Source organism: Syngnathoides biaculeatus, chromosome 13 (genome assembly GCF_019802595.1).
Source record: "Syngnathoides biaculeatus isolate LvHL_M chromosome 13, ASM1980259v1, whole genome shotgun sequence".
Classification (NCBI taxonomy): domain Eukaryota; kingdom Metazoa; phylum Chordata; class Actinopteri; order Syngnathiformes; family Syngnathidae; genus Syngnathoides; species Syngnathoides biaculeatus.
The window spans coordinates 21385173-21411005 of NC_084652.1; the positions used below are offsets into that span (position 1 = coordinate 21385173).

Here is a 25833-nt window from a genome sequence, read left to right on the forward strand (position 1 = left end):
TGCCTCTGTTATCACCATCCCTGCGTGGGTTTTCCCTGGGTACTCCACTTTCCTCTCACACCACAAACGCATGCATGGTAGGTTAATTGAAGACTGTAAATTGCCCGTGGGTGTGAATGGGAGTGTAAATGGTTCTTTGTCCATGTGTGTGCTGCGATTCTCGGTGTCCCCCCCTCCCACGCCACCCCCTCATCCCGAGTCATTTCGGAAAGGCTTGATGGCTGAACGGATCTTGTGTTGCATGTTGAATTTGTAATAGACTTCAAATGGCTGTGCAGTTTGCGTGGCTTTCAAACTCTCCATATGCGTTATTGTATGTTATCTGTTTGCGGATTGATGAAATATCACTCATAAATAGTCAGGAATTGATCTATATTGTTTAAAAATAGCATGTTTTGAATAATTTATGGCAAGTAGACCCTTTTTATTATTTTTATTATAATGAGGCTTGGCAATATTTCTTACAAATAAGTTCGGGGCATATGTAGCAACAACTTCATTTCACTTTGTCTTGTACTTGTGACACAAGAAAAGTGCCTTCACCATCATAAACTTCAAAAATTAATGGAAAGCTTAAAACACATATCTTTACATAAATGTCAGTGAATTAAATATTGCAGTTAAAATGTTTGATTACATCATGTAATTTGTTGAGAATAAAATAGCGTAAGAACAATAAATGGAACCCCAACTGAGGAATTGAATGAGAGTTGTTCTCAAAGGAAATAACATTATGCACTGCCTACAAATAAAATTTAATATTGTTTGAAATTTATGCACTAGAAGATTTTTTTTCATGCTTGGGGATTTTGCAAGCAGCAGAACATCTTCTACTGCTTCTCTGACCCTCTCATTTCTGTCATATTTGGTCAATTTGTATATTTAATTTCATTACATATGAGGAAGAGGAGACATATTTAGATAAAAACATTAAATATAAATGAAAAGGAGCAGAGGGAAGAAAAATCTTGGATTTGACTAATGCCGGCAGAGCTCAAAGAATGAATCATTTCATAAACAAATTCAGTTCAGCACATTTAGTGAAAAGATGGGTTCTTTTGAATGACTTTTGCTTCCGGTCCCCTAACTGGTACCAGCTTAAACAGGAGGCTCTGGCAAGCCCGATCGTAATTCAATAAATCCTGCTGAATTTGGACTGAATGTTGTGAATACTCGACGTGGGACGCCCCTGGTGACGACTACAGTGGACTAAATTCATCATCTGTGCAATCTTAGTACCCAAATTGGAGCCGTATCATTTGCGTTGAAGCCTAAATTAGCCTAGCCTAGATCGCTAACACCAAGCAGGTCTGCATTCTAATATTTACTGAGGAGGAAAACAACAAACGTTAGTACCTACACGTCTTGCAAAACCTATGTATCGTATACATAGACGTGAGTACTCAGAAGAAGTTGGGCAAGTGGAAACGTCAATTTAAAGTTGCTTGTCGGCTTAGTAATCATTAGTTTAGCTTGCTAACAACGAGACGCGTTTGTGATCAAATCTTTGATGTTGAAGAAACATCGAATGTAGACTCAACCTTCAACTACAAGAGGGAGAGCCATTGTGGTCTGAATCTCTTCCTTCTCCATATTCTTTAAATCGCCATATCCTGATTTGTGTACCTTATGTGCTGACTGTGTTTATGTGGTTGCTTTCATTTGATCTTAAAGCCCAAGTGTCATCCCTATAAACATTCTAAAATAGATATTGTCATGAAAAATACATATAACATTATTCACTAGAGATTTCTAAACGAACAAAATAAATGTGAGCGGAGGGCGCGTCATCCATGCGCAAAGTTGCAGAAGTGTCATTCTACGATATCCAAGTGGTCGCCATATTAGCTGCGTCCTCCGTCCCTGACGTCACCCGGACATTCGCCAATGAAAACATGCAGTGCACCCTAACTATGAGAGACAAACACGCCCCTTCCGACACAGAAGCTATTTTCGAAAAGGAGAACACCACACAACGGAGTGACGTTACCGGGGCAATATTACACTATTGTTTCGAGCCCTCGGGGCAATATTACACTATTGTTTCGAGCCCTCGGGGCAATATTACACTATTGTTTCGAGCCATATTCAGATGATATGCGATCACAGCCAAACCGCATCCCCGTCCGATCCACTTCACGGAGATGAGCTATCGTGGATGAGCCGGCCGGTGTGGCTTATGACAGAGCCAAGCCGTCCTGCTTTAGGGGGTGTTCACAGACGCCGCAGTACTGAGCAACACAGTCGAGCCTGGGTGCTTTATGCGCGCACGTGGCTGAGTGATGCATTCTCGGCTGGGTTCTTCAGAGCCGCCTCCGTCGCCAAAGCCCGACGTGCAGCCTTCGCAGAAGCAGTGACCGCCGAATGCGGCGCCTCAGCCGGTGTGGCTGATTTTCTGCGCTGTGGTGGCATATAATGGAGCCGAGCCGTGCTGCTTTTAGGATATGTTCAAAGCCGCCGCAGTAGTTGTTGAACACCGTACAATAGTAGGATAGAGATGGGAAGGATGTGCAGCAAGTAAAAGTGATTAAGGATAGCAATGGAATATGTTGACTGGTGCCAGTAGTAGATGGAAAGAGTACTTTAAGGAGTTAATGAATGAAGAAAATGGGACAGAAGGTAGAGTAGAAGAGGTAAGCGTGAATGACCAGGAAGTGCCAATGATTAGTAAGGGGGAAGTTAAAAATGCACTGAACAGAATTAAAAATGGAAAGGCAGTTGGTCCTGATGACATACCTTTGGAGGTATGGAAGCAAGTTGGAGAGGTGGCTGTGGAGTTTTTGACCAACTTATTCAACAGAATACTAGCGGGCGAGAATGGAGGAAAAGTGTACTAATCCCCATTTTTAAGAACAAAGGCGATGTTTAGAACTGTGTAAACTACAGAGGTACTGCATGCGCAGGTCCGGTGGAGAAATATGTTAGAATAGTACAGGACATGTATGAGGGCAGCAGAACAGCGGTGAGATGTGCTGTAGGTGTGTCAGAAGAATTTAAGGTGGAGGTGGGACTGCATCAGGGATCCACGCTGAGCCCCTTCCTGTTTACGGTAGTAATAGATAGGCTGACGGATGAAGTTAGACTGGAATCCCCTTGGACCATGATGTACGCAGATATTGTGAACTGCAGTGAAAGCAGGGAGCAGGCGGAGGAACACTTAGAAAGATGGAGGTATGCACTGGAAAGGAGAGGAATGAAGATTAGCCGAAGTAAAAAAGAATATATGTACATGAATGTGAGGGGTGGAGGGGGAAGTGTGAGGCTACAGGGAAGAGAGATAGCGAGCGTGGATGACTTCAAATACTTGGGGTCAACAATAAAGAGCAATGGAGAGTGTGGTAAGGAAGTGAAGAAATAGGTCCAAGCGGGATGGAACAGTTCGCGGAAGGTGTCTGGTGTTCTTTGTGACAGAGTCTCTAGCAGGTGAGAAGATGTCTCAAGAATGGAGTAAAGTGGTGCTAGTGCCCATTTTTAGGAATAATGGCAATTGTGCAGATTGTGAGATTCTGATCATGCATTTAAGAGACAGCAGGAAGCACAACTGGAGGGAGATGAAATGAAGATGCTGAGGTTTTCGCTTGGTGTGAACAGGTTGGATAGGATTAGAAATGAGCTCATAAGACGAATAGGCAAAGTTGGATGTTTTGGAAATAAGATTCGAGAGAGCAGACTTCGATGGTTTGGACATCTTCTGAGGTGAGAGAGTGAGTATATTGGTGGAAGGGTTCTGAGGATGGAGCTTCCAGGCAAAAGAGCGAGAGGAAAACCAAAGAAAAAGTTGATGGATGTTGTGAGGGAGGACATGAGGACAGTGGGTGTTAGAAAGGAGGATGCATGAGATAGGCTTAAATGGAAAAAGGTGACACGCTGTGGCGACCCCGAACAGGACAAGCCAAAAGAAAAAGAATAAGATTAGTTCTTTTGAACAAAATGTTCGCAAACGAAACAACACAATATCAGGAGTCCAACTTAAATTTTGGTTTATTGCAAGTTATCTCGGACGCACCAAGTCCGGTCCAATATAGTCGTAAGTTTCTGCTCCCGGTCCCATCTGTGTGGAGTTTGCCTCTTCTCCATGTGCCTGCGTGGGTTTCCTCCCACATCCCAAAAACATGCAACGTTAATTGGTGGGATCGTGAGTGCGGCAGTTGTCTGTCTCCATGTGCCCTGCGATTGACTGGCAACCAATTCAGGGTGTCCCCTGCCTGTTGACAGCTGGGATAGGCTCCAGCACTCCCCACAACCCTTGTGAGGATAGTGTCCAATTAACGTTGCATGTTTTTGGAATGTGGGAGGAAACCGTAGTGCCCGGGGGAAATCCACGCAGGCATGGGGAGAACATGAAAACTCCACACAGGCGGGTCTGCGCGGGTCAGAACTGTGAGGCCAACGCTTTACCAGCTGAGCCACCATGCAGCCTGTGTGTGTGTGTGTGTGGTGTGTGTGTGTGTGTGTGTGTGTGTGTGTGTGTGTGTGGTGTGTGTGTGTGTGTGTGTGTGTGTGTGTGTGTGTGTGTATTGGACTTGCCTGTGAGCATATTCCCCATTTAACGCACTCGCGCCACCCTCATGATGTCTTTTTCTGACAATTTCGCCAGAGGTATGTGCGCGGATGAACTGCTGGAAGTACAATTTTTTACAGGCTCTGGTAGTGCTGCTCTTCTTTCCCAAAGAGAAGGATTACTGTCATGCTGCTGGGTCGTTTCCCTCTAATGGTCCCCAGCATCTCTCTTCTACTGGCCTGACCTCTGAAGATTCTCTCCTCGGAGACATTTTGGAGCAAAGCTATTACAGTATTAGTAGATAATGGAATGAAAATCTGCACTACCTGCAGATATGCCTTATCCTACCACTAATGGGTGGAAAATTTAAAAAGTTGCCAAGTGTCAGACAAGAAGGATGAGGTGAGGCCATAGAACGCCATGGAAGTTACGGTAATTATAAACCTTCCTACACCCGCTGCAAAACGTATTAACGTCCCATCATAAAATACTCATTAAGTCGGGCTTGTTCAAAACCACCAAATGCTGGTGAATTTCAGCAGTGGCGGACAACACCAATAATTGATCGGGGAAGAGTTTTGTTAAATCAAAAGTCCTGCCTGCATAACAAAATATTGGGGATGGATCTAAAATTAATATTTCCTTGTTAAATAACTTTGTGGATGCCCCAGTCAAATCCTTGACTGAGTAAAGCATCCGCGACACAGGAATGTTGCATGAATGACTTTGTGGTGTTACTGTGACACCAGCAAAGCATGTACTACTTTCATAGGATATTGTAATACTTGGAAGGCCAAAGTTTCCAAAATTAAATGTTTTGAATGAGTTATTTTTCTATGTATTACATGTTGCACTTTTGACAATGGAAACATCAAAATTGTAAACCACGCCATTTTTGACCGCCCAGTCACATAAACTGACTGAACTACACACTGATTATCATTTGACAAACCTAACATACATACATAAAATTGTGAGGACTAAATAGCCCTTTTACAATTTAAATCTCATCATATTGTATGTGGCAAATTGACAGCAATCAAGTTTTGTGACACTGCGAATAAACTTGAACAACAGCTGCACTACGTTCCCTTTATTTTTCTAAAATTGTTAATAGTGATTTTGCACCACTGGATTTAAAACTGTAATTTGAAAGTGAAGGTCTTCCAACTTTCATTCACTGTTATCAACCTTAAATAAGTTTGAAAAATAAACAAGGATTTAGTTGGTAAAGCGTTGGCTACAAATGCATTCTTTTTAAGTTGTGTTTCAAATCAGACCATGATCTTTACACTATTGAGGCTCAAGGAAGCACTAAGTTGGGAGCATGTTACAAGTACTTCGTTAACTTTGTCATGGTTTGGATTTTTCCTCCCATCGATCCATCCATCCATCCATCATCTTAGCCGCTTATCCTCACATGGATCGCGGGAGTGATGGAGCCTATCCTAGCTGTCATCGGGCTGGAGGCGGCGTACACCCTGAACTGGTTGCCACCCAATCGCAGGGCACATGGAGACAGACAACAGTCACACTCACAATCACACCCTGCTCTACAGTATTATTGACTTTTTCCATCCATCCATTTTCTGAGCTGCTTACAGAAGTGTTGGAGCCAATCCCAGCTGTCATCAAGCAGGAGGCAGGGTACACCCTTAACTGTTTGCAAGCCAATCGCAGGGCACATGGAGACAGATAACAGTTGCAATCACACATAGGGGCAATTTAGAGTCCCCCAAAAAATGCATGTTTTTGGGATGTGTGAGGAAACCAGAGTGCCTGGAAAAAACCCACACAGACAACATAAAAACTCCACACAGGCAGGGCTGGGATTTCAACCCTAGTCATCACAACTGTGAGGCCAATACTCCACAGCTGTGCCACCGTGCGGTCTCATGTTATGTAGTGTGAAAGTAATAATAGCTCCTGACACAATTATCTTCTGAGCCAAGGGTTTATATTCATTATAAAATCCAAAATTGTTTTTTAAATGCTTAATGTTTCATCTAAGTAACTTTCCTTCAATTTTTGATTGTGCATGGATTGAGAATGAGACATTGAAACAAAAGGCAGGAAAAGGACAAACAGGAAGTGTGTACTCAAAGGAATGGATCTAAATAATGATTGGACATTGTAAGGGCAACAAGTTGTTTGTTTTTTCAACATTGATTCCCCTTCCCGTTTCTTTGATGCACAATGGTTTGTATTGAATAATTGATGAGCTTCTTGATAGTTCTACCTTTCTAATATTCTCTGACAATCATTTTCATTTCTTACCCTAGAGACCAATGCAAATATTGTTTCCCCAAATCAATTATTCCCCAAAATCCTTCCTGTCAGTGCAGGGAAATTTGGCTGTCTATGAATGGCTTCTTGTTAGTGACACTCATTGGTTTGCTGGGTCAGCATGCATAGATGGGGGGCAATGTCACAGTCATCGTGTGTCGCAGAATTATGAGCTATTTTGTCCTCATCTCCACCTGTCCTTTTTTCTCTCTCTCTCTCTCTCTCTCTCTCTTACTTTAAATTGTTTAAATTGATCTTTTGGGGGATTCAGCTTGTGGCTTTGAACCACATCAAACTGAACATTTACAGATCCATATATATGCAAGGTTGCAGTCTGTTTTTAACCTACATTTTCTTGCTCATTTGTCAGAATCAAAGTGTATCTTAATGTATAGTATATAATTAACACGCAGAGTTTTGTGTTTTTAATACAGGCAGGGGTACATTTACGAGTCCAAACATTTATCTAAAAGACACAAAATTACAGATGGATACAAACACACTCGACCTCTGCCTACAAAACAGGAGTTCAAATGGTCGAAACATAGCGATACAAATGAACAACTGCCACATTTTGACTCCAAAGTATCAGTTTGGCTCAGCCCAGGTCTACTCAGTTCCTCTTGACTTGGCTTAGGGTGGTCATGCTTCCACTTCAAAATAGCACCAAGGGAATCTGGGAAAAACAAGAAAATCAGTTAAAACGAGACTTGCTAACAATAATGACAGTGAAAAAGACGTATTTGAGGTACTCATATGAGAGATGACTGGTGTCAATAAGACAATGGACCACTGCAACAATGTAGAAATGTAACATCAAGAGAAAGGTACAGAACCCAGTTTTGCTGACATTAGTGTGTGTTTTTTAAGCCCAAGAAAGCCATGCATATTGAAAAGTTGCACTGACACAGCAATGACGATTCTGCTTATTCAATGAGTTACCAGCAGTGGTTAACATCATCCTTGTCTATCAGTTGGCATATTTTCATGTAATAGAAAAAGTACTACTATGGCAGTAATATGTCAGTTAGCTTTCCTGCCCTATTCATTTGGTGTCCGTTTTGCAATCCAGCTCAGTTTCCAAAAGCATCCATAATGTTGATGTACAGTTAGGTTCATGAGTGTCAAAATAGTGACCAAGTTGAGAGAGAGAAGCAAATATTGAAATACTTTGGAGACGCTGACAACGTACACATCCAACTCACAATGTCTGTAACTGCTGAATTGCAAATGCCTCACTTTTGTGAAACATTTCAAATTCATTGTGGTGGCATATGATCATAACATTTTTCAGTGGTTCCCTCTTGTCAGAATTATATAATGTTGTACTTTTTGGATATCATTATTGACGGTCTTAAGTTTACTATTTTGTTGTCCAGTTAATGCGCTCAGGGAAAGGGAAATAATTCCCCAGCATACCAAGATGGAGGGGGTTTCTTTGTCTTGATTGTTTTCTACTTTTGGCTAAGTACCATTTTCCTTGAGGGAGATTGTTTATCTGACAGCTCCATCTTGGAGAAGAGCTCGAGAGGTCAAAGAAAAGTAGCCTGCCTGAAGAGGGAATCTTTTCCACAAAGAGGAAGAGAGCCAGAGGATGAGGAAATGGAGGGCATATTTTAGTTTCTCCAGGGCCATTATCATTCCTGCTTCTGCTAATAATGGGGTGTTAACGTCACAATTTGGGGCTTTCTCCGAGCGACACCCTCTGAATGTGTTGGGTGCTTTGGCTTTGTCTGACACTATTTGGCCAATTAATCAAGAAGTGGACAGGTTTTTAAGATCACATACAATTTTCTTGCATTTGTTAGTCTGGTAGCCATTATTTTATGTTTTTATGATATATAATGACAATTTTTTTTTTAAATATTAGATTTTCTTAAAGTCTGATTCTATAATACTTCATGAAGACTTAGTTTATCTAAACTTAGATACCAAAAACATAAAACTGCAAAAAATGTGTACTTTGAAAACAAAAATTATTCTACTTTGAGGGGAAACTCAATTTGTACTCTGTTACATACTTTTGATGCACACTGCACGGAGACCCAGAGAACACATATGCAGGTATGCAAGAAGTGATAGGTGATTTTCAGGTGGCTATGGAGCCTTGCTCAAGGGCACCTTGAAAGCAGTCAGGAATCTGGAGAAAACAATCACTCCAAAAACTTGGTGTTTGAAGTACCTTCGTGCATTATCTTGTGTGAGATAATGCCAAAGCAATAGGACTCCCACCAATGTCAACGATCAATATTAGGGCTGTTGTAACATTTCATAATGGATGCCTTCTTTTATATTTGTGTCACAATTAAGCACATTAGCATTTTAATTCCTTATTGAAACTAAAACGTGAGCATTTAATATTTTGGTACTTTACCAATAGCAGTTGTTAATTCTCAAGACTTTCATGACAGTTACAATTATTGAATTCTTTTTTTAAAATTACCTGTCCCTATAGTTAAATGTTTTGTAAAGGTTATGTTAAAATCAGATTATTTCTCTTCATTTTGTTTTTAATAATATAAGAAATTGTTTCATAATCCAGTCAAACCCAAGGTTATCATCATTCCTGAATGAAGTGTCTCTGATCTTTTTATTTCAGATTATCTTGTACTTTCCATATCACTTTATTGTGGCAGCCATTATGTCTTTAAGTATGTGTCATAACTATCGAAGTGCAGCAGAGATGATATGTACTCGTATGCATATGTATGATATCACGCTTTCTTTTAGAGTTGATGTTTAGCACACTCAAAAAGGTTGGGTCAAAAACAATCCAAAATGGGTTATTTTGGTAACCCAATGAGTGCCTAAAGTCCCACCAAGCAGGTGGTTATTTTAGACCAGTAGGTCTGGTTTAGGGTGTTCGACCCTGTGTGTTGGGCTGAGGCTGATAATTCGAAGGCGACCTTGCAGTTGGGTCACACACGACAGTGTCGTTGTTTCGAAAGTGAACTTTCCATTGGACTGGTCAAAGGTGAAACAAAAAGTAATCTGAAAATAAAATAATAAATCATTGTTTTTGGCTCGATGTTGATGTTGCTTCATTATACAGAACCTGCTCAAACTGTTTCTTTTAGAGAAATATGTTCTAGTTAGCTTTACTGACCTCCAACCATCTAGCCATCCACCCTCTGAACCGTTGATTCTCACTGTTTCAGGTATGCTGGAGCGTACCTCAAATGAGTTTGAGGAAGAGAAGGACTGCACCCTGAATTGGTAGCCAGTCATTTGCATTGAGCTTCTCCACAAATAATAAATATACACACACTATTGTCTAAGATTATTGTAAAGGCTGGAGTAACTATACTCTTGTACTTACTATTCCCCTTCGCCTTAAAGGAAGCAGTCAACAGGTGGCTCCAACTCGAAGCTGAATGACATAAATGCAATCAAACAAAAATAGTGACTTCGAAAAGACAGGTATTCTTCAACCAATAGCGGTGTACCTGTAATCCAATGTAGTGGATCATCTTGCACTAATTGCTGTGTTGTGAGACCAATGATATTTCTTTTGTGTTGTGGACAGGGCATCTTTTACCCAACAGCTCCAATTTTATTAATGGTTAATGGTAACTATTATTGTAATGTATGTAATGTAATAGAAATGGTAATGGCTGGTTCAAATTCAGCAAACCTCTGACCAAACCAGAAGTTGAGTTACAAGTTTCACCCAGCATTTTTTAGTGTTTACATGATTCAGTTAGTTTGAAGGATTGGCTAGATTACTACAATGGTCATCTTTCAACCCCTTAACTGATGTTTTTTTTTCCTCTCTGTTGCATTGTAACCATTCAGGTTGAAAGGCTAACAAAGTTGCTTAATGTGCCTTTATTATTGCTGTTCTTGTTGCAATATTAACATAGTATAGCTTAGAATGTCAACTACCGTTTGTATGTTAAAAGTAGTCAACAATTTGGAGTCCACTGTAAATATCCAGGAAAAATACAGACCAAAATTGTAGTAGCACAAAATCCTAAGGTTGGACATTTCTTATTTTGTAAGGTTCTGAAGTTCAGATGGAAGCCCTCTCAGTTTAACTGGTTATCTGGATCATAACTATTCTCATATTTGTACGTAGATGTATCGACCATTGAATCATACATTGTCATTAGCTTCACTTAAGTTATAACATTGCTCAAATGGAACCGGGATAAATGTAACGGATTCAAGTTAAAGGTGAGAAGTTTGTTTTACAAAGACATCATACTAAAAAATCAATAAAATCAAACTGACTCAAGCATTAACCTAGTGAGGGGTGGGAGGGCTTGGGCGGGGGGGGGTCAATTGAGTGGGTTCAGGGTGGGGTTTCTCACCGAGGGAATCACATTTCCCAGCTCTGTGGGGCTGAAGACTCAGCTCAGAACTGAGAGAGCTTTTGTACTGCAGAGAGGGCGAGAGTGAGCTGTGAGACAGGGGGACCACAAATTCTGCCAGAATTTCATCGCACACATGAGCTTGGATTTGTCTTGTGGATTTGTAAATCCTTTCCTCCCAAAATGCTGAAAGGGTAAGACATTTGCAGCTTTGATTCCATGGAGTCAGATTTCTTCCCAAAGGCAATCAGTCATACATCAGTGTACTTTTAGGAATCTCTAAATTAAAAAAAAAAAACTTTCTCACAATTCGGAGCTACTTATTGAACAAATGTAATGCTTTTCATTTCAAACTAAAATCTTAACGTAAAACAAAATAGAGGTATTGGCTGATTGTGTCTCCTCAGGTGGCCTCTTGTTCTGCATTTCATCCTCCTGTGCTGTCGTACTGCTGCTTCACAGGTTCTGGAAGGTAACATTCATGCTGCTTCTGATGCTGTCAATTCATGTAGCTCTTGACAATGTGATTATTTTAGTCCATATTTATCCAGACAGGTAGCGCCTTACAAATTTAAATCTATTGTGTGCTTGCCCACAGGCACTGTACATTATCCTATGACTTTCATTTTCTGTAAAAGCAGCAAATGTTCAGAATTCAAATTTTAAGTCCAACTGCAAAAAGACATCCTACACACTCTTACGACAGAGAAGTTGTTGTAATTCATTGATCAGAAGTTGGGCTGGAAACATTGTTTCCCCCCTTTATCCTAATTCTTCCTTTGTCCAAAACATTTAGGGAAATACACATTTTTGACTTTGCAGAAACAATTTGAGGAAGACCTGTAACTCTTCCAGCGTGACTGTGTCCCAGCCCACAAGATAAATACAGCATGAGTTTTGTGTGGAAAAATTTACGTCCTCTGAGCTCAAGCAGAAAAACTACAAGAGAGATTGTGAGCCATCAGGTCATCTCTGATGAGCAACCTCAGTGACCTCTTACCTCACAAATGTCATCTGGGTGAAGGGACAGAAATTCACCCAGACCCTAATATATTGGGGAAAATCTAGAGTGGAGGGTTTATAACAACATGTGGATTGGCTAAATATATTTTATTCCATTTTGAATTTCTCATTTGCTGAGTATCCAAATACTGTACCTACTCACTTATTTACTCCAGTCTGCAGCTACACTTGGAAGATTTTTTTGTTTTTGTTTTCGTCACACTCTTGAGTAATTTTATTTGGTCGTCCATTCCTGGGAACGTTTGCCACTGTTCCCAGTTTTCTTTATTTGTGGGTAATGGCCTGCCAGTGGTTCGCTGGAGCCCCAAAGCCTTGGAAATGGCTTTGTAATCTTTTCCAGACCCACATTTCCCAAATTTGTGGTGAGTCACAGTGACTTTATGATTTCAAAAGTGGGGGCAATTACGTTTTCACAGAGGGTCAGAAATGCTTGGATTTTTTTTTTTTTTTTGTGCCTTAATAAAATGAAATGTCATTTGAAAACTACATTTTGTATTTCCGTGGGTTGTTGATGGTGCATGCAGATTTCTCAAGCGTGTAGTGACCAGTAGTAATCAGCAATAGATAAATATGCAGAAAGCATAGTAGTCAATACAGTAATAATGTTGTAGTGTCCTAATTGAAATGTGGAAAATTGACAGCATATCACAATGGCATTCTACAGTGTTTCAACTGTTGAAGTTATTGGAAATAGGGAAGAAGCTTTCAGAATTTCTGCTTGTGTTAGTTTGCATTTTTTGAGAGCACCGACCTGAGGGAAGAAGCTGGAAAAGGATTGACCAGGTGGTGAGCATTTTACCTGCCTTTGTATTTGTTTTAGCATTGTGTAAGTTCTCAAGAGTGGGAAGGGGATACTTTTTTTTTTTGTCTGTTGCAGGGTGAACGGGGATGCTGGTTCATATCACTATCCAAGTGTATATAGTTGTTGTGTTTGCCACGCTTCTATAAGACTGCCCCAGGCTAGCCATGGCTACACTAGTAGCTTACCACCACCAGGGTGTGACTGTGAAGTGAATGAATAATGCATGCTATTATAAAGCATCTTTGAGTATCATGAAAAGTGCGATATAAATGTAATTTCACAGTCAGGGCTTGAGAACGGGAGGAAGGCAAAACAAAAACATGGAGGACCGAAGTACAGGGAAGCAGGGAGACAAGGCAGGATTCCAGAAATCTCCAAAACGATATTTAATTAAAAAACAGCAGAGTCCAACAACCAATCATGAAAGTAATAAAGAAAACATTAAATAAACTGAAACTGTAAACCTGATAAGAAGTGGCACAGAGATGATCGCATGGGCAGGGACTAACATGATATCCACAAACAACACAATGGACCAACAAGAACTGAAAGAAACCAGAGAGTTAACTACACAGTTTGGTGGAGACAATGAGAAACACCTAGACAAGACATGAGTGGCTGGAGAGAGCTGATTTGTCAGCACAAGGGAAGAGATTAAACGCAAAGAAATGGACACAGCTAACAAAGTGAGCACACGAGGCATGGAAAACATGAAACGAAACCAAGCCAACCAAAACTTAGACCATGACACTATACACACACACGCACATGCACACACACACACACACGCATACACACTCGCAAGAGTACACACACACACACACACACACACCCTTTCAAGGAACGGAGTCCAGACATACCAAAACAAAACAAGTCACCAAACCAGGGCAGGTCGAACGGAGGAAGGCACAGAGTCATCTATCAGGGTCAGGCTGGTGGCCACACAAGCCCCCCCAAAAAGGTGCTTGGCTGGGCAGTTCAGGAGGTTAGCCAGGATACCAAGAACCGGGGTCCTTATGGGGCCATTGAGGTGGACATCATTGATGACAAACCTATTGGCAAAGCAGGAGTCAGGCAACGGGGACAGGTGGCAGCCACTGGTCAATACATGGGATAGGCTTCTGCACTCCTGTGACCCTTGTTAGGATAAGCGGCGCAGAAAATGGATGGATGGTCATTTCAATTCATAACAATAAAAACATAAATTACCCCTCCTGGAAGCCGTCACCTTTCTGTGGTGGAGGGGTTCATGTGTCCCAGTGATCCTAGGAGTTAAGTTGTCTGGGGCTTTAGGCACCCATGCCAAACAGATCCTATGTGAGTGACCAGACAAGCATGGTGGAAAGACCCTATGATGAAAAATTTGAATGGATTGATGTCTTTCTTGCCCGGATGCGGTGACCTGGGTCCCCCTCTTGGGCCAGGCCTAGAGGTTAGGCTTGAGGCCGGCACCCTATGTGGGCCGAAAGGGTAATGTGGATCCCCCATCCCATGGGCTCACTACCTGTGGGAGTGACCCTAGGGATCAGGTGCCGTGTGAGCTGGGCAGTGGCTGAAGGGAAGGACCTATGCAATCCAATCCTCAGCTACAGAAGGGTAGGTGGAGGACATTGTGTCTTAGACCAGTGATTCCCAACCAGTGTGCCTTGGAACATTATTGTGCCGTTTTTCTGGTGTGCGACAGGAATTTATCAAATTTCACTTAATTGGTCCAAATATTATTTATTTACAACAAATAATGTATCTTTCTTCATCAATCTATAAAGACTTTATTTATAAAGACAGACAGAACACATAAATGTTCTTCTATTAGATGTCAGAAAATGTATAATTGACTTGTGTATCTACTTTTTCTGACATTTTTGTTTGATGGTGTGCCTTGAGATTTTTCAAATGTAAGATATGTGACTTAGCGCAATGAAGGTTGGGAATCAGTCTTAGACGACCATGTTCCTGCCTCCCTAGTTGAGGTGGCTGACCACTTTTATGAAAATAATTTTTAACCATAGCCAAGGTTTCAAGGGGTTCCGGTTTGGTGTCCTTGGTATGATATATTTTCTTTTTGCTGGTGATGTGGTTTGGTTAGCGTCATCAAACCGTGATGTCCAACTTTCACTGGAGTGGTTGACAGCCGAGTCTGAAGCACCTCGGATGAAAATCAGCGCCTCCAAATCTGACACCATGGTCCTAAGTCGGAAAAGGGTGGTGTGTCTTCTCCCTGTTGGGGATGTGAAGGAATTTAAGTACCTTGTGGACTTGTTCACGAATAACGGAAGAATGGAACGAGAGCTTGACAGGCAGATAAGCGTAGTGTATTTCAGTGATGTGGAATTTGTATCAGTTCATTGCGGATGGAGCTAAGTTGAAAGGCAAAGCTCTTAATTTATATTTTGAGAGACTATGTCTCTTGGCTGGCCTGGGAATGCCTCGGGATACCCCAGGAAAAGCTGGATGAATTGGCTAGGTAAAGCAAAGTCTGGGCATCCCTTTGAAATGTACTGCCCCCGCGACCCAATCTCGAATAAGTGGTGGAAAATGGACGAATGAATGAAATATTAATTATTATTTCATTGTTAAATTGACTAATTTTCATTTTTTTAACTATACTTGGGTGGCATGGTGACACAGCTGGAAAGCGTTGACCTCACAGTTCTGAGGTCAATCCCAACCCTCCTTGTGTGGAGTTTGCATGTTCTCCTCGTGCCTGCATGGGTTTACTTGGGTTTCCTTCCACATCCTTCCACATCCCAAAAACATGCAAAATAAATTGGACACTCTAAATTGCCCCTAGGTGTGATTGTGAGTGCGGCTGTTTGTTTCGTTGTGCCATGTGATGGGCTGGCAACTGGTTCAGGGTGTACCCCGCCTCCTGCCCGTTGACAGCTGGGATAGGTTCCAGCTCTCCCACGACCCTTGGAAGATATGTGTCATGATCCTGCCGCTTCAGCACGAGCTGTGCGGGTGTCCGCGCAGGTGCGATGATTAGAAGGTGCACACCTGCGCCTCATGCAGCCTGATTGTGCTATGGATTTATATGACCGCGATGACAACTGGCCGGCTCCAGTTCGAATGATCTTCATGTCCCATTCGTGTGCTCCGGTGTCCCTGATTGAACCTGTGTGTACCGACCTTCGTCCGTTCTCCGACCAACCCCGTAAGCCTGACTCCTTCGATACTTCTGCCTGCGTTGATTGTTCTCCCGTGTACCGACTCCTGCCTGTCCGCTCATCTGCTCTCTTCGCCCGACGTCCGAACTACCGCTGCTGCACCGGACTGCCTGCTCGATCCCCTCCCTCTGCATACAATAAACGTGTCTCTTCTTGAACTACCTTGCGTCCTCCGAGTTCCTGCATTTGGGTCCTACTCTCGTTTCCGATGGGACGTGACAGAACGAACTGGCCAATACAGGACCCAGCAGGAAAGACCCGGCGTCGCCGGGACCGACGCAAGGTAGACCGTCTGCCGGAGGACCAAGCCTCTCCAATCCGGGTAGGCTCCCTGACGTCCTCAGCTCCCGTGTCTTACGCTCCGCCAGCGAGGTATGAATACGGCCCGAACACGACCCGTCCGGCTCCTCATATTCTTCTGGACTCTGACTTTTCGGAATATGAGGAGGACCGTGATTTGTATGACCGGCTGCCTGAGTACGACTCCGATGATTTTGATTTCGAATCTCTTTGCCCGGCTTTGCATCCCAGTCAGTTTGTTTTACCTCCCCGCGTTTCCAGCACCCGAGCGACTTCGCCCTGTAGGTCCAAGTACACCAATCTGTACGAGGGAACCCGCTTGGCCATCTACCTGGGACCTCCGCGTGGCGGCCAGAGGAGACGCCCCGGCCGGGCGCTCCCTTGTGCCTCCCGCTGCGCGGCAACTAAGACACAGTCCACCCACTCCTCGCCGGCGAAACCCGCAGACCCGCAGCTGGTGGCGAAGCTTCCAGCCCAGAGGGAGGAGGAGTCGCCAAATCACGAGGCGTTCCACCGCGAAATGCGGGCGGAGATAGAGCGGCAGAGCGCAGAATTGGCGGCTCTCACGGCCCAGGTCCGGCAAGGATTGGCGAACCAGCCGAGCTACGCTGACGTCGCAACGGCGACGGACTCGCTGCTGACGCAGGTTCACGTGGCAGTTGAAACTGACCCGCTCCCGAGACACGCCCACGTGTCAGTTTCGACTGACTCTCCGCCTACTCAGGTTCACGTTGCCGTGGAAACCGACCCGCCCTCTTGCCAAGTGCACGCCGCAGTGGGAACAGACTCGCCACCTCGCCAAGTGCACGTAGCTGTGGAGACTGACCCGCCTCCTCGCCATTCCCACGTCGAGGTTTTGGCGGTTCCGAGCAGAGCTCACGCGGCAGTTGGAACTGACCCGCTCCCGAGACACGCCCACGTGTCAGTTTCGACTGACTCCCCGCCTACTCAGGTTCACGTTGCCCTGGAAACGGATTCGCCACCGCGCCACGCCCACATTGCTGTTTCAACGGATGCACTGCAAGCTCACGTGGCAGTGGGGACCGACCCGATGCCGCCTCACGTTGCTGTCCAGGAGGTGGCGACGTCTCCACAGCCGCTTCTCGTCCGTGCTCTGGAGTGGCAGTGGCGACCGGCCCGCGGACGCTCCACACTCCTGCTCTGTCGGCGACCGGCCCGCGGTCGCTCCCCGTTCCTGCTCTGTCGGCGACGGGCTCGCCCGTACGTTCCTGTCCAGGAGGTGGCAACGGTGACACTGACGCTGCCTTCTCACGTTCCTGTCCAGGAGGTGGCGACAGTTCCCCAGCCGCCTCACGCTCGCGTTCAGGAGGAGGTGGAGGTGGAGTTGGTGATGCTGCCTCCGCCTTCTCACGTTCCTGTCCAGGAGGTGGCGACAGTTCCCCAGCCGCCTCACGCTCCTGTCCAGGAGGTGGCGATGACGATGGGGTCGCCGCCTTCTCACATTGCTGTCCAGGAGGGGGCGGTACTGGCGCCGCCTTCTCACGTTGCTGTCCAGGAGGGGGCGGTACTGGCGCCGCCGCCTTCTCACGTTGCTGTCCAGGAGGGGGCGATGGCGTCGCCGCCTTCTCACGTTGCTGTCCAGGAGGGGGCGATGGCGTCGCCGCCTTCTCACGTTGCTGTCCAGGAGGGGGCGGTACTGGCGCCGCCGCCTTCTCACGTTCCTGTCCAGGAGGTAGCGATGGGGTCGCCGCCTTCTCACGTTCCTGTCCAGGAGGGGGCGAAGGGGTCGCCGCCTTCTCACGTTCCTGTCCAGGAGGAGCTGGGGAGTTCTGTGGAGCCATCCTGGAGCTGGAGAGACTACGGGATGGTGGTGGTCATTGCTCTGGTCCTTCTCTCCATCATCCTATTCGCTCCAGATGGCTCCCAGCCGCTTAATGACCTGGCCTCGTTGGCCACCAATCCCTGGTCGTCTTGCAACGACGGCGTGGGAGGTTCTTGTCCGGAGCAGTGGCCTGCCTCGTTCTGGTTCCTGCTTCGCCGTTTGGTTCCTCACAGAGGTCGTCCGCCCGAATCGCCCCATGGGGACCCTGGTGCTTGGCGTCCGGGTCGTACTCCTGACCGGTCCACCCAGACGCCTCGTGTTTGGTGGCCTGGATGGCAACCAGTCTGGGGTTCAGGGGGGGGTGTACCCTCCTCCGGACCCCCTTCCGCCCACCCCTGCCTGTGTTAATTGTCTGTTTTTTCGTTTAGGCACGTCTGGGAGCCGTGCCTTTGAGGGGGGGGGCACTGTCATGATCCTGCCGCTTCAGCACGAGCTGTGCGGGTGTCCGCGCAGGTGCGCTGATTGGAAGGTGCACACCTGCACCTAATGCAGCCTGATTGTGCTATGGATTTATATGACCGCGATGACATTTGGCCGGCTCCAGTTCGAATGATCTTCATGTCCCATTCGTGTGCTCCGGTGTCCCTGATTGAACCTGTGTGTACCGACCTTCGTCCGTTCTCCAACCAACCCCGTAAGCCTGACTCCTTCAATACTTCTGCCTGCGTTGATTGTTCTCCCGTGTACCGACTCCTGCCTGTCCGCTCATCTGCTCTCTTCGCCCGTCGTCTGAACTACCGCTGCTGCACCGGACCGCCTGCTCGATCCCCTACCTCTGCATATCATAAACGTGTCTCTTCTTGAACTACCTTGCGTCTTCCGAGTTCCTGCATTTGGGTCCTACTCTCGTTCCGATGGGACGTGACAATATGTGGCTAAGAAAATTTATGTATGGATGGATGGTTATCCAAAATAAATCCAGTAAACAATGTCGTCATGACAATAAAGTAAATAATGTACTACAGTGAAGAAAATAAGTATTTGAACACCGTGCTATATTGCAAGTTATTTCAGCAACTGCCAAGGAACAGGAATATCACTTATCCACATGTTATAAGATGATGTCATCAATATGAATCAATAACTTAAACACCTACATTTTCTACCTCCTGTCTGGTAAGCATGGTAATTAGTAGTTGGTGGTTCGAATCTCAGCTCTGACCTTCTGTGTGGGTATTTTCCAGGTACAATTTCCTCACAAAAGGTGTTTTTGGGGTTATTGTCAATAGGTGTGAATCAAAGTGTGAATGGTTGTTTATCTTTATTTCCCCTCCGATTGGAAGGTCAGGAACCTAAATGAGAACAAGCCGCATCGAAAATGGATGGATAGGTAGATGGTGTCATGATCCTGCCGCTCCAGCCCGGGCTGTGCAGGTGCCTGCGCCGTTGCGCTGACTGGGAGGCGCATACCTGCGCCTCATGCAGGCTGATTATCCTGGTTATTTATATGACCCCGATGACGACTGGTCCGGGCCAGTTCGTTGAGCTTCATGTCCCGTTTCAGCACTCTCGTATCCCTGATCGTCAACCTGTGTGTACCGACCTTCGCCTGTTCTCCGGCCAACCCCGTAAGACTGACTCCTTTGATACTTCTGCCTGCTTTGATCGTTCTCCTGTGTACCGACTCCTGCCTGCCCGCTCCCCTGCTCTCTTCGCCCGACGTCCCAACTACCGCTGCTGCACCTGACTGCCTGCCCGATCCCCGACCACGGAATAATAAACGTTTCTCCCCGAACTACCTTGCATCGTCCGAGTCCTGTATTTGGGTCCTACTCCCGTTCCGATGGGCCGTGACAGATGGGTATTTTCTACTCACTGGCTCATTCACCTCCTTCCACAATTAGCTCCTATTTTTACCCCATCCACATCCTTAGTTTATTACAGTTACTGCTGCAGTTGAATTTAAAACCAAATTCATATTTGGTTATTACAGTACAGCCACTTGAAATTTGAATCCTAATTCATGTTCTCTTTGGGAAAAATGCATAACGTTTTTATATGTGTGTTCTCTACCTTGATTAAGTCTTTCACAGTGCACCCGTAGTCTGCTTTTTCAAGCAGTTTCCACCCATGACATAATTTGTTGCCAGCTTCGTTAAGCATTTAGTGAGACAGAGACCTGATGTGTGAACATGGCACTGTCACGTATGAGATGAGAGAGGCTCCTCCTAAATGTCGTTTGTCAGTTTATTAGGATTGGACAGACTTGGCAGTGTGTGGAATGTGTTCATTGTGCAAAATTGACTTTGATTGGAAAATGGTTTGGCACAAAGGAACTACTGTAAAGGGTAATGGTGTAACAGTCAACGCTTTGGGGTGTTATGGGAATGAATATCATGAACTGGAAACTTTAATGCGTAAAGATTGGACTGAAAAAAAATTTTTTCCACAATGGGATGTGACAAAATGGAGCCATAGTTCCCACCAATGTGTTCAGAATAATAAGGAGTGGGGGAAAAAATTTCAAATATTACATTCAAAAGGTTTTAGCCTCTTTTGTTTTTAGATTTTGTTGATGAATGTTGTTCATTCAGTCTACTGTACAAAAGTGAGTGGCAGCTGATGTTTGTATCTTCATTTCCATGGTTACTTTTGAAAGGTTAACCATGAATCGTCATCATTGTGTATGTTACACAAGCTATGCTTTGGGCCACAAAGACTACAAAGAGTGTCTGTCTACTAATTGAAGGACTCCATGTAACCTCATATAGAAACAAGGGTTTGTTTTTGCGTCCCTGTAATTTTTACATTACCATCACCATGATATGTATGTATTGTATGACTGCTTAATACAGTATATGTATCTAGAATAATACTGAAGGTGTTGACTTGTTGGCAAATCAAATCCAAACACTTAAAATATTGATCTGTTGTGATTAGCACCTTGAGCTCTGTTTTGTAGATCATCTGCTCCAGTGCGCAAATGTCAGCGGATTGAGATTTAGATCGAAGCACAAAGTTTGCTGTGCGTTTGCCAATTTGGGCGACGGGCCATCGCAGTGAGTGAGTGTTTGCAGAAAATCGGTCTAAACTCATGGCTGCCCAGACCATGTCTCAATCTTGGCGCAAGGTCGGCTGCTGGTCTCACACAATTTGGGTAAATATGATCAGGGCACAGGCAAACAGATACTGAGTTCCAGGGACATATTTTCAGTAAGCCACAAGCAGTTGTCCCTACTTGATTCTGTATTTAATAAGGCACCTGCTCACATAGTCTGTTGCCACAGGCCAAGAGCAGTGACAACGCTCCACTCACGCATGGATCACTGCTACTACGCATCATTAGTTTCTGCAATGCCCTCTGGGAGAGATGTCTCCGTCGAAACTGTCATTGCGCGACATTTAAAGGCTTTGATTGGCAGCGAGTGAAGCCAGCTGTTAACATACCTGGATCTGCAGCACTGGTCTAAGAAATTATCAACACCAGTCTGATCTGCCCCTGGCACACAGTTCCCCTGCCCACCATGCTAGATTTCAAGTAGTCTTGAAAATAGGACCTATGCATGTTAGCATAAAACTTATACATTCCATCAAATCATGTTTTGTCCTCTAAAATAAGTTGTGTTTTTATACACAATGAGACCTAAAACTCATAAGAAGTTACAGTTAGTAAGAAGCTGAATTAGACCCAACAGAACATTAGGGCAAGTGACGATAAGTGTTATATGGAATTCATTTCTGATAGCAAATAACGTTATCATTGTGATTAAACATCATACTCAAGTTGGAGCAAACACATTAGCTGGAAAAAACATAGCCAAACAAATCGTTTGTTTACCATTGTGCTTTAAAGTATGAGGGGTTTCATTTGCCACAATGGATCAGGTACCCTCTCGTAACAGTGACTAACCTGCCAGGATATGAAAGCTGCTCTGAAGTTGGTTGTCTCTGAAGGATTTACGGAGGGACTGTTGGCTGTTACCTTTTCTGTCACTAAGCAATAAGTATTGTCAAGTCAGGAAACTTCTGCCAGCAACAGCGTGCAGCAAATATGAGATAATATTTTCCTGGTCATTTTTTTTCTGAAGGTTGAAGATTTCGCCAATTTCTTTTGAAGGTGTCATGATCCTGCCGCTCCAGCACGAGCTTGTGCGGGTGCCCGCGCAGGTGCGCTGATTGGGAGGTGCACACCTGCGGCTCATGCAGCCTGATTATGCTGTGGATTTATATGACCGCAATGACAACTGGCCGGCGCCAGTTCGCTGATCTTCATGTCCCGTTCGTGTGCTCCGGTATCCCTGATTGAACCTGTGTGTACCAACCTTCGTCCGTTCTCCGACCAACCTTGTAAGCCTGACTCCTTCTTTGATTGTTCTCCTGTGTACCGACTCCTGCCTGTCCGCTCACCTGCTCTCTTCGCCCGACGTCCCAACTACCGGTGCTGCACCAGACTGCCTGCTCGATCCCCTACCTCTGCATATAATAAACGTGTCTCCTTGAACTACCTTGCATCTTCCGAGTCCTGCATTTGGGTCCTACTCTCGTTCCGATGGGACGTGACAGAAGGCACATCGCCGGATGACTTCTTTGTGCGCTTTAGGGGGTGAAATTCGGGTGAGAGGTCGGATGATCGGAGATTTGGGAAGTGGGATGGGGTAAGTCAGACACACTTAGTGTCATGGGAAAAAGCCCACTGCAGATGTTCACCTCTGATCTCAAACGCCCAAACAATGCATTTCTTTATCTGAAGCTTGCTGTAGGCCTTACAATGTGGTGTTGAGAAATCAAATGTCATCCAAGTTCATCTTAACCATCTTAATAACCTGTCGCTCTCGATGTGTATCATCTGCTTCCATCTATGGTTTTATTTTTCAAGATTCGGTTGGTATTGTGGGTTCTAAATGCACATATACAAATGATGAGTTACTGGATACCTTGAAAATTTGCAAATCTAATGATGAAGTGAAATCGATTGTCGATTATGTCTTGTCTAGTGAAGCACTTGAGGATAAATTACGGACAAAAGCACAAAGCTAACTTGAGACCAGATAATCAGATCAGATCATTCTTAAAACAACTTTTTGTTAAAACAAAAAAAAAAACAGTTATTGAAACAGTGAATGAGGAAAACCTGCCCTTGCCTGAAGATAGCTGAGATAGGCTCCAACACACCCACAACCCTTGTGAGGATAAGGGGAGCAGAAGATGAATGAATGAATGAAATAGTTAATTGGTTAATTAATTAATTAATTCGTTCATTAGTTAATTAATTAATTAATTGGTTCGTTTATTAATTAATTAAAACACGTGTCGTTTAGACTAATATTTGAAAAATAGTTAATTTGTTGTTAATTTTCCACATGGCAAATCAAAGAAAGTTTGCATCATACCTATCTCTTTACATGTACGAAAGTATTATTTTCCTTTCAAATTAATCCATCCATTTTCCAAGCTGCTTATCTTCACAAGGGCCACAGGAGTGGTGGAGCCTATCCCAGCCAACTTCAGGCAATAGGCAGACTACACCCTGAACTGGTTGCCAGCCAATCGCAGGGCACATTGAGACACAATCACACCTAGGGGCAATTTAGACTGTCCAATGAATGCATGTTTTTGGAATGTGGGAGGAAACCGGAATGCCCGGAAGAAACCCACTCAGGCACTGGGAGAACAGGTAAACCCCACATAGTTCCGGGATTGAACTCAGGACCTCAGAACTGTGAGGCCAACGCTTTACCAGCTGATCCAACTGTGCCGCCCAAAATATACATATAGACAAATATAACAACCTTATCTGAAAGCAAATGAGCATAAAATGATTCAGTAATAAATAAAGTTATATTCTGCAAATAATAAAGCCTTTAAAAATGTGCAAAGCAAATTTATTTGCAATGAATTGTACAAAGAACATAAATAAACAACGGTAAACAGTAATTCATTGTGTGGCCTCCTATGTTATTTTGTTTGTATTTTCATCGATTTACTCAAGATTATCTTACATAAATGAAAAAAAAACATTTGTTGGACTTTGCTACCATCTGCATTGGGCAGCCTGCTGGGTGGGGTATGCCACCAAGCATTCTCGTGTTAACCAGTCTCCTGCCACCATGTCAGCTCTCTTGTACCCTCCCACCTATGAACAGAAAATAAATTGCAGGACACGTACACATTGTTGCCTTAAAGTTTTGGGGATTTAGCTCCCCTTGAATGTCGAACCCTGCTTACTTGTATGTGTTTTGAAGCCAACGACGACGTGATTCAACATCATTCAACACCAAGCAATCGAAATCCTGTTCATATATCTATGCTCATGCGGCTCAGGATGAACTCAACCTGCACTCAAATATGTGGCAATGTTGGCGGAAGGGGAATTGTAAGGTTAAAAGAAAAGGCACTGGATCAGCCCTCAGCATTGTATGCAGGGTCAAATGTTTGGGTTAATCCTCCCTTCAGAGCAGCCGCTTCCTCTGACAACCTCCTTGACTCCCACTGGTCTCCTAATTTTGCCTTTCATGTTATTTTTGTCTCTCTTTGTGCCCTGCTTTAAAGATCTGGTATATTGTCACACTGATTTCCCACAATTTAAACTGATTTTAAAAAATACTTTAGAACCTCCAAGTACTAAAAATCTTAAAATCCACCCATTTCTCAAGCCTCACAGGGAGAACCAGTACAACAAGTGGCTCATTTCATTGTACCCACGAGATGTTCAAGTCTTTGTTTATGAATTTAGTTTATCATAATTATCTGTGTACTTTTTAGTTTTGAGTATTACTCCTTATATTTACAAAAATGTCACTCTTGGGTATGTATTTATTATGGTTACATTGTCTTGCGTTTTTGTACACCTTTCCTATTCCTAAAGTTTAGTTGGTGATCCCTGCTGACATCAGACAAAAGGCTGACTAGTCTGAAGTGGTCGCCAGTCAATTTCAGGCCACATGGAGACAACCATTCGCAATCACATTCGCACTGTCAATCAATTCCAATTGAACCCACACCACCTGCACTTTCCGAAATTAAAGTTTTTTCAAATAATTTTGTTGTGTGAAAGGTCACCTTAAGATAGCAGAGCGTCAGGGAGGCTTTCCAGAAGCATTTGAATTCATTCAACAAAGCCGAAAAAAACATTTACGTAGTCTTTATTTTCTCTTGGGTTCATATTAAGAGCGTCATGCCAGTTTTAGTTATTCCTGTTCAATTCTTTCCATGCACATATTTTCTTCTAACTCCTGACTCTCTGCACTGGACCTTCCAAAAAGAGCTGTTCTTTTTAAGTGCACATAGTCTAGATATATGAAATGAAAACACATCGGAGGAGGTGGAGTGGAAGAGTGAGAGGAAACTGGGGGAAGTGCATGAGAAAAGCAGTTTCAACACTCGGGTCATTGATTTGTGGCTACAGTGTGTTTCGGGGGTGCGTGTGTAAGTCTAAGTCTAAAAGTGAGGGGGGGTGTATACCATAACCTGGGAACAAGTCTTCTCTGTTTGACCTTTGTACCCTTCCTCCCTATTTCTGGTATATACTATAGTTGAGCTGTTTTTATTGGATGCATTTTTATTCTTTTCAGTATTTCAGTTAGCATGTGCCTCACAGTTCATACGTCTGGGGTTTGAATCTCAGTTCCAACCTTCCTCTGTAGAGTTTCCATGCTTCC

At 44.0% G+C, this 25833-nt stretch overlaps 2 protein-coding genes across 9 annotated transcripts in view; both read left to right on the forward strand.

Moving 5' to 3' along the window:
• Positions 1-4499: 4499 nt before the first annotated feature.
• The window catches only part of col15a1b (collagen, type XV, alpha 1b), a 112550-nt gene continuing 91216 nt past the window's right edge, over positions 4500-25833 (forward strand). For 6 of the 7 annotated variants that reach the window (XR_009797910.1, XM_061840375.1, XM_061840376.1 and 3 more), the window contains exons 1-2: positions 11119-11294; positions 11508-11572. Coding sequence is in view for 5 of the 7 variants with exons in the window: in XM_061840375.1 (XP_061696359.1) it covers positions 11284-11294; positions 11508-11572 (76 nt within the window). In the remaining 2 variants the exon portion in view is untranslated. Of the gene's footprint in view, positions 4934-11118; positions 11295-11507; positions 11573-25833 lie in introns of those variants that run through there. The other variant, XM_061840379.1, reaches the window with a different exon arrangement.
• On the forward strand, positions 12619-24088 carry LOC133511452 (proline-rich protein 36-like). 2 transcript variants are annotated; one of them, XM_061840384.1, is made up of 2 exons: positions 12619-20954; positions 22293-24088. In XM_061840384.1, the coding sequence occupies exon 1, from the start codon at positions 16301-16303 to the stop codon at positions 18581-18583; it is 2283 nt and encodes a 760-aa protein (XP_061696368.1). In that variant the 5' UTR covers positions 12619-16300; the 3' UTR covers positions 18584-20954; positions 22293-24088. The 2 variants fall into 2 exon arrangements, with proteins under 2 accessions (XP_061696368.1, XP_061696367.1); XM_061840383.1 differs by lacking the exon at positions 22293-24088 and adding an exon at positions 22078-22100 and having other exon boundaries at positions 12619-21238.

What these genes read in the sequence shown, in the direction of transcription:
- LOC133511452 (XM_061840384.1), top strand. Translation starts at nt 16,301, where the DNA reads ATGGGACGTGACAGAACGAACTGGCCAATACAGGACCCAGCAGGAAAG.